The 9,738-nt window shown below is 37.3% G+C and overlaps 1 protein-coding gene across 2 annotated transcripts in view; it reads right to left on the reverse strand.

The window, feature by feature from the left end:
* The window catches only part of LOC107090624 (attractin-like protein 1), a 400,529-nt gene that overhangs the window by 196,172 nt on the left and 194,619 nt on the right, over window positions 1-9,738 (reverse strand). For both annotated transcript variants that reach the window (XM_015384120.1, XM_015384119.1), the window contains 2 exons: window positions 7,292-7,386; window positions 6,239-6,317 (listed from right to left, as the gene is read on the reverse strand). In XM_015384120.1, the coding sequence (XP_015239606.1) occupies window positions 6,239-6,317; window positions 7,292-7,386 (174 nt within the window). The remainder of the gene's footprint in view (window positions 1-6,238; window positions 6,318-7,291; window positions 7,387-9,738) is intronic.

Here is a 9,738-nt window from a genome sequence, read left to right on the forward strand (position 1 = left end):
CAATAAATTTGTTTCATTTGACATTTTCCCTACTGCTAGTTCCCCACTCATCCTGGGGTTTGAGTGGTTACAATTACACAACCCCAATATCAATTGGCCCAACAGACACATAGACTCTTGGTGAGTAACCTACCACTCATCTTGTCTCTGCTCTGCAGTTCTGCCAGGCTCTCAACCGGCAGAAAGCCATGAGGCTAACCCACCTGTTCTCTCCTCTGTACCTGAAGATTATCATGATTTGGCACGGGTATTCAGTAAAACTAAAGCTCTGTCTCTGCCTCCCCACAGACCATATGATTGCACCATAGACCTGTTACTCTGAGCTCCACTACCCAATAGTCGACTTTACAACATCTCTAAATCTGAAAGAGAGACCATGGAAAGATACATACAGGAGTCTTTAGCGGCAGGCATTATTCGATCCTCCTGTTCCCCTCTAGGGGCAGGTTTTTTTTTTTTGTTGGAAAGAAGGATGGCTCTTTAAGACCATGCATCGACTGGCAAAAGTCAGTTTTATCTCTCTGTCTAATAAAAATTTCAAATGGAAATGAGCATTTTCTCAGTAAAACTGCACAAAAATAAATGTTAGCAAACCTCTAGTCTCTAAAATGTTTTTTTATGTCATACAAAAAGTGTTCACAGCCCCAGTGAAGAAAACCAATGAGGATTTTAATTCTCTATGGAGTAACTTAAAGCTCAAGCAGGCAAATGAATGTCCATAGTCAACGTATTTCCATGACACCTGACAGTAATTCAGAGCAAGCTTATAAATTTCTCACTGAGCTGAAGTAGTCAGGTTTCAGAATCCCTCAAAGCATTATCAGCAGTTCGCTGTTAATGGCTCAGTTTTTCAGAGGCTTTAAATAAAATACTTCCACCTCCTGCTTTATCGGGACCATTAAACACTCTATAATGGACACACGCACAAACTGAGGAGGCTAGGCCCCAAAGACACTCCATGTTACTGCTCCCTTCTTCTATCTTAATTGAAATCAGAGGGGAAAATGCATAAAATGCCCCAATGGAGAGAATTCAAAGCAGCTGTGATTTGTTTTATTAAAACTCCAGGAGGCGAGCAGAAAGATGATCTGACAATTTTCCTTTCAGGAAAATGGCTGAGAACCACCCATCAGTGAGACAGCAGTAGTTTAACAGGATCACAGTGTTAGAGCCATGCTTAACAACTAAAGGTTCATCACTTCAAGCTATTTACAGTAAATATAACACTTTACTGTGAATTTTATAATAACAACTTTGGTTTGAGTGTTGCGGAGGGAGAGTGCTAAATACTTAGAGTTTTTAAATATTTTAATTCACTCAGTGTACCAGTTTTAGCTTGAATTAGTTTACAATTGATGTTTTCAGTTAGTAATTGTGGCTGCAAGACATTTGAAATAATAAGGGTCTTTCTTAATAATGTTTGCTAGAAGCTACATCCAACACTGAACTGAATCGAATTAAATTTCTAGCAGTAGAACAACCCAGAGTTTAAACAAAAACTCCAGGCTCCAATCTTGACCAAAGCTTTCAAATATTCTCCACTTGTGTTTCAAAAGTGACAGAAACCCGATGTTTGCATATGCAAAAATTCTCTTTTTTTCTTTTTTTATTTCACAGTTACTGTGCAAAACGGTGTATATAGTTTTAAAACAATTAAAAGTCAGAAGATTGTTCTAAATAATTGGGAATTTAAAGACATAAGTATTTTCATGCGTTGAAAGAAGCAAGTCAAACTGTTTTTGTTGGTCCCTTCACTTTACTAAAAACAACAGAGGTAGAATTTGTTGAACACCTGCTTTTAGCCCCAGTACAACATGTTATTAAAACAGTACTTCCCATAAGAACTGAAAAAAATACAAAAGGCATTGTGTAGAAGGACAAACATTAACAGAATGTGCTGCCTGAGAAAAACCAAGTGACTTCTGTACGATGAAATATGTCAACTATAACCCAATGTATGCACATAATACATGTGTTAGAAAAACAACAACAACAAAAAAACAGAATGGAGCAATTTACAAGTGAGATGAAATAAATTTCTCTACATTTTACCACCAAAAATGCTGAACAGTAAAGCAACAGGAGAGTTCATATGTCGATTCTACATAAAACATTTTATGAAAAATGTTGGTCGTTTTAATTTAAAGTAAGTAATGTGGAGTTAAGAAGCTGAGGCAGAGGCCTTTCTTGCAAGAGAAAAGGTTAAAATTTATTTAACATCCTCAGATGGAGAGATAGAGCTCTGACTGAGGCAAACAGTACATACATTTATATCTTACAAAATCCCCACACACACTCCTGTGGGGGGAACCAACCCATCCCCTGCATAAAGAACTTTCTCACACTTGAACATTTGGAGGAAAAATAACTTGAGTTCATCAAGGCTGTTCCCTGTTAGGCTAATATATCTCTCAGTGGCCAGATGGATCTCCTAATAACAGCAGTCCTCGCCTTCATGCCATGAAGGAAGCTGTGGAACTCATTCTTATCTCTCATGACCTTCATTTGGAGCCTGTGAGGCTAAGAACACACTCTATTGTTGATTTAAAAATTCCTCAATAAAGTACAGTTTGTCAAAAATTCTGCAAACTCTGGTTTCATTTAATGTGAGCCAATGAGGCAGGGATGAGTAAGTTATGCAGGTTTGGTTCTTTGACATAACCTTCAGTCAGAGCTCTACTTCTCAAAGTCACAGTTTTTAAGTCTATGCAAGTCTTTGCCACTGAGCTGGACATCGGTAAAGGGTGTTAAAGTGGTGCGGCTGCTCACACTACGCTGAAATCACAGCCATAAGGGTCATTGCATGGAAAGTGTAAAGATTGGACCTCTGAATTTAACGGTTTTTGATAATAGCCTGTAGAACATGTAACACTTGCAATAGAACATATTTTTCAAGCTCAGACACCATTTTCTGCGAATATTTTAGCACATTATATCCAGGGAACAGAGTTTCCTTTTCCACCCCGTCACAGGACAAAGGTTAACAAATTAAAGGGTAATTTTAGATAAAAGTCAGACAAACAAAATGTTATTCACTTCAGAAAGTGTCATTAAAAAAAACAAAAAAACAATAGTGTGTTCAAAGTGTTTTTTTAATGTTTTATGTGATGTACAGCATTAATTCAATATGAAGAACGTTGCCACCTACAGTATCACAATGATACTGCTTTAGATTTTCCACCCCGTCACACTAAAGCCTGTGACGGGGTGGAAAATCTAAAGAAATATGGCTCAATTTCTGAAAATGTTAAAACCTGATGGTGCCGTTAGCATTGAAGTACAATGAAAAATGAATGATTAATACAAATAAAATTTCAAAATTTGATTAATAAATTGTTTCCCCCACTTTTTGTGTGTGACGGGGTGGATATGCTATGGTTAACAGAGAGGATTTTGAAGGAAAAATGTACCAAAAATGTTCTTAAAGAAAAACCAGAACTCACCATTGTTTGGACTTCAAACTCTTAAATGATGTCACTTCATGTTAGTGATGTCACTTCATGTTACTGATGCCACTTCTAGGAAGTGTATTGCATTTTGGCGCAAAATAACATTGGTGTGATGGGGTGGAATATGAAATCATCATAAATAAAAAAATATGACATTTTAATATAATTAACACATTTCCTATTAAGAGGAAAGTATTTCTAACCATAACAGCAAAACATTTTTGAGATTTATTTCATATTTCTTAAGTTTTACATTGCACAAATGAGAAAAATGGTCAGAGCGGACATTAGAAAACGATTGCAGTTTAACATAAAAAGTTATAAATGTGCAAAATATATATTTATTATTCAATTTGATTTGACCTCATGCTACCAACTAAACTTGAATCAATGGCTTTAGACACTTAAAGTATTACTGACAGTTTTATTATGCTTCCTATACCTCTTTGAATGTTATGGACCCAAACTTAACAGTTTTCATGGAATGACCCATAAACACTGAAGCACGCCTCACAAAATAATGGCCAGATTAAAGTGTATTTATACCAGAGAAATAATTTGTTCCAACTGTTCAGTCCAGACCAAAAGCAAACTATTTTATTTTCATTAGGTGCAGTTTGTATTCGGTTTGTTCTTTTTGCTTTGGCTTTTGACTATTGTGGGAGTCCTGCATGCAGCACCTGTTTGACACAAAAGCACTGAGTGTCTACAGCAGCTCAGTCAATACAAATTTAGATTTTTTTCATTTGGTGACAGTGTTTGAGAAAGAGTACTTCAAGCTGAGGGAGATCCATCGCTTGGAGGCAACCAAAGATAGCATAACAAAACGTGACATCTGGGCAGTTGCTCTAACATCTTAAGACAAGTTTGAACCCTGGATAAGGTCATTAAATATACAACAAAATTACATTTCACTGACTTTCAAACCGTAGCCTGACCCTTACAATTTCAAAGTAGGTATACGGAACTTCGCTTACAGAACGACACACATGGTCTTGATTTGAGTTCATGAAGGCAATTCAGCCTCATGCAGCTGTTTCCAGTTCTGATGGTTGATTAGACCTTTACATAATCAGTCTGCAGGTGAGCCAAACTCTGCTGGCTTTCAGACTAAAGAGCTGTTCAGTGTAAAAAAAAAAAAAGCGTTTCACTTTCCACGTCAACTAACACACCTGCAGGTTTTAAAATGTCACGCATCTCAGCATCACTGCATGCAGCACCTAGCAAAAATACCACCTTGATCACACAAGTGCTACAAATCAGGAGATGAGCACTGTAGTCTGAGTAAATTTATTGTAGACTAAAAAAATTTAAAGCTTCTTTGATCTTGATAGCATTTCATTTTATAATTATTTTTTTTCCATGTTCTCTTTTCAGTTAGGCAGGTCAATTATTCAATACAGTATCATATAAGGATTCCTGTCTGTGAAGCTGCGGTGTCCAGATGTCTCCCATGATGCACTTCCCGCTCCCTCTGCTACACTGACCTCTAGTCTGAGCAGTTACACCTGCCAGGGTTGCAGTTACTGAGGGTTGCTGGACCTGGGAGGAGCACTACATATTCTTGGATCTCCCAGCAGGTAACTGCCAGATTCTTGAAAACCATTTGTGTGAGCAAAGCAACGAGCAAGTCTTGTTTTGACCTTCTGATCACAACCTGTCTCCTTCATGTTTCTCCGGCCTGCCTTGCCACTGTCGGATGTTCCTGTTGCTTTTTGATCTCTGGACATTGTCTTTCTCAAAACCAAGTCTGTTCACCTCTCCCCCTGTCTGGATCATTCTGTCAATCTCATATTACCCCAGACTGGACCTTCAATCTGCCTCCTGAGAAGCCTCTGCTCAGTTACTGTACCTCCTGTTCAAGCCAGGTGACAGGCTTGAACAAGAAAAAATACACAAATTTCTATAAATAAGACTGCAGCATTGTCTACGTATGCCATAGTTTTTGGTTATAACAAAACAAGGAAAACATGTATTTTAACAACTATGAAGTTAGATGTGTTTCTTTAACATTCAGTTAAAAAACATCACTTCAATCAAAAAAACTTTTCAATCTAAGAAAAACAGTATTTGAATGCAAAAATATATTTGAGACTCAAACAAATACATTTGAACACTACTTTTCTTTGATTGAAAATGTTTTATTTGATAGAAGTCCAGTCTTTTTTGTTTAAGGCAACTTTTTAAATTGAAGTAACATTGTTTTTTGATTGGGACATTTGTGTCTTTATTATTCAATCAAAAAAGTTGCTTCAAACATACAAACAACAGAATCAGGTCTGGAGACTGGCTAGGCAATGCAAGAACCTTGGTCTGCTTCTTCCAGAGCCGCTCCTTGGTAATCCTGGCTGTGCGCTTCAGGTCATTATGATGCTGGAAGACCCAGCCTCCACCCATCTTGATCTCTAACTGAGGGAAGGAGGTTGTTCCCCATAATCTCCCAATACATGGCCACAGTCATTCTCTCCTTAATACAGTGCAGTCACCCTGTCCCATGTGCAGAAAAACACCCCCAAAGCATGATGCTACCACCCCCATGCTTCAGAGTAGGGATGGTGTTCTTGGGGTCTCATTATTCTTCTTCCTCCAAACACAGTTAATGGAATTATGACCAAACTGTTTAATTTTTTATCTCATCTAACCACATGACTTTCTCCCACAATATATGGGGGATTGAAAATATCTGATAGAAAACGTTTTAATAAAATCTAGATCACTGCACCAATAAAGAAAATAGAACAAAGAGAACTAGAACAGTATCAAGGCATTGATATAAAAATGCAGTTTACCTGTTGAGCTGAGGGACCAGGTAATGTTGAGGTTGAAGTTGTTTGAGGCATTGATGGACATGTCAAGGTTCTTATTGGCCTGCAGAAAAACATTCAAGGTTTAGTTAACAGCTAGAGTAGAATTGGTGTTTCCACATTATATTAAACAAAAGCAAAGTCTGTGTAACTTTTGCTTTCTTTGTGTCTGTAGTGTTATTTTAAGGATCTTCAAATTTTTAATTGTTAATCATCATTTGGGAAAGAAAAAATTAATTTCTTTCTAATCTTTTGGTATTCTTTAAATTCCCATATAAATTCTCAGTCATCCGGGTCATGACAGCCACAGAGGCATCTTGACTTCTCCTCAGTTTTTACTGAAACCTTTCCAATAGCAACCATGGGGTCTTTTTCCATTTTGTGGGGTCAAGCCAGAGCAATCTATAGACAAAGTGCTGATGCTTTTACACAGCTGGGTGTCCATCCTACGAAGTTTCAAATCAAAAACCCGCCTGTCCTTCTCCTGGGTTGTTGGAGTCTTCCTTTTGAATGTGTTTGGCCATCTGGAGCAATGTGAGTGCGCTTGTGTTACCTCTGCAGAATGAGTTCCAGAAACAAATTGTAGATGCGTGAAAGGACAGGGAAGGATTGTGGTTCCTGAAACTTATTCAGAAGAGGTTACCTAGCAGTCTCATCAAGATTCAAATGGCCAAAACTAACCACAATGATATCAGCTGTCCAGCAGAGAAATGCATGGGTAATTTAATTGTATCTGACTTGGAACGCCTTTAGTAGGATGGACCTGCAGCTGCTCGAAAAAATCAGCAATCCAACTACTGATCTGAAAAAGACTCTTGGATAGGTGTGGAAACTATTTCAGAAAAAAGTACAAAGGTCCCGTTTCCTCCAATCTCAGCCGGCTTTCTGCATATTCGTTAAATATAACTTTAACAAAAGATTTTGTCCTAAGCGTTTTTCTTTAAAACTCTGAGTGAAAGAGAAGTTCTGCTTGAAGAAATAAGTAACATATTTCATGTTTTTAAAAAACTGAAATATGACATAAATAAAGCAGAGTACCTGTTCCGGAGTGGCCATAAAGTTGATGGCGGTATAGTGGCGGTCGTCCTCCTGAAGCAGGCTGAAGGTAAACTGGTAATCAATCAGCAGGTTGTCTAAACAACAGAAACAACAAAACAAACAACACTGTTTTTTACATGGTTTTTCTTTGCAATACAACCATTGCAAATATAATATCCGCCCTGACGTGTTTCATTAAAATCCTTCACAGAAACAGATTTATGAGAGATAAAAAATGTGCTGCTGGCCGCCAGTCAATATTCAATTAGATGACTCAAGCTACAGTGGTCGAGTGTTTGGTAAATGATCTCAATCTGTAGCAAAAGTAAACAACGTTGGAAGGAGAAGACAGAAGGTGTGCTTTATAAAGCAAACATGAGTAAATTCAGGTGCTTGTTGCTTTCTTATATGAGCGTCTGGAAGAATCAATAAAACATGAGCCAGGCTCTAAATAAACATGTTCTCTGAGTGAGTTTATCACTTCTGAAAGCAGCTACCGATGAATGTCTGGTCCTGCGCGTTTTCAGAGACAATGAGGAGAGTATGAAGAGAATTGTAAGTGGATCAGCCTCTGGATGGACGGCAGAGGCTTCCCTGGGTCACCTTGTTCTCCGGCTGAACAGGGAAGAGGAAGGAAAGAGCAGCGAGGACAAGGCTAGAGGAGGAGCATCAAGATTAAACAATCTACAGCTGTGTGGCTACAAGAGGGTAACGGCAGAAAAAAGGACTTTATCTCTTCTCTGTTAATCAGCATGACTAGCATCCCTTCAGGTGGGTTGTGCAAATGTGTACACATTAAAAAGCAGAACAGACTCAAGCTGACAGCACCTTTTATTTTTAGCTTCAACAGGAGTTTATGTCTTCAAACTATCTTTTACGGCTTCTTGAATGCTGGTTTTAGCACAGAGATTTAACCTAAGATCACCATAAGCTTCTCTGCAGCATCACTGCAGACAGTGATCAAAGTCTGACAATGATTATTAATGCATATAGGCTCCCAAAAGTTACATTTGCTGGTAAAAACTGTGGAAGATGATAAGTTTATGTGCTCATTAAAATTGAATTTTATAAGCAGTTAAGTACTGCTCAGTTACTTTTTATGTATAAGAGTTAAATATAAAAAGAGGTAAATTAGGTTTTATATCAAACTTATAAATAAAATTTTATACCCAGGGGTTGATTTTGGAGGGTTTTATTTCCACAGAGAGATGTGTGGGGAGATGAAAAAAGGTACTAATGTATGGATGGAAGCCTGTGCTTTACATTTAAACCTATCATACGGCCATGAGGCAATTATTTAAGAAAACGCCCCAATAATAATTTTCATAGTGCATTATCCAGATTCCTCGCTTACCTCAGCATTCTAGATGCTTGAAATTCAAACTAAAAGTCACACCATTACTTACTTTGCAAAACATTTTTTCAAATAACTATGTGATCCCAAATTAGTAGAAACAATACAACAAAGATAAGGCTTTTTATGCCTAGTTTAAAACAGACTTTTATTAATGCTACCCTTATAAAAGTTCAATAAAAATACAATAATTAAAGGATTGAGTGCATTATCTGCACCACATTTAACGTCATTTAAGATGAGTCAAACGCCTCATCTTTTGTGGTTGTGCTCACAGCATTCACATGTGGTCAAGAGTATTTTGATGCAGTAGATGCAAATGAGTTGATGTTCCTGACACGCTTTTTAAATCTCTTGTGTACAATGGCAGAAACAATCAAGAGTAATCAGACCCACACAGTCAAAATATGTAGCAGGACAATTTAATGCCTCTTCATGCACGTGCACCGTTAATTTTAACATATTTTTATTGTAACCTGCTACACTTTGAATTGCACCATACAGTATACGCGTATAGGTCACGTTTGGTGGAAGTTTGTAGAGGAACCAAATGCAGAGATGGAAGCAGAGATGGTTTCTTGTAGGTTTAACAATGAACTTAGAATCCAAACCAAGGAGACAGAATCCAGCAAAGACAAACTGCACAGGAGGTATGTATATATATATATATATATATATAGGAGGAAAAAACAACAATGAATGGGCTACTCAGTTGATAGGGATCAGGTAGGAACAACTAAAAAGGAGCTCAGGGGAAAGAAAAGGGACACTATGGGCAACAAAGAATTACCAGGGAATCTAACTGTAACTAGCAATAAAACTGACTACAACTAGACCAAAGAATAAATAATACCAAAAAGCTGAAAAGAGATATCTGAAAGAAACAAGGGAGAGTAAAACTTCATTCATAAATTATATAAATCTTGAGGAACCAAAAGTGCAGAAAGGTTTCAGGGATTTCACCATTGTTTGTGTTGTTTATATATATGTTTAATTTTTCTTTCGATGATTTGATGCTCTCAGGAAATATTTTTGTAGTCAAAAAAAATTTTAGAAAAATTAATTACCGTATTATCACGACTATAAGGCGCAC

This window comes from Cyprinodon variegatus, unplaced genomic scaffold (genome assembly GCF_000732505.1).
Source record: "Cyprinodon variegatus isolate N-32 unplaced genomic scaffold, C_variegatus-1.0 Scaffold304, whole genome shotgun sequence".
NCBI lineage: Eukaryota > Metazoa > Chordata > Actinopteri > Cyprinodontiformes > Cyprinodontidae > Cyprinodon > Cyprinodon variegatus.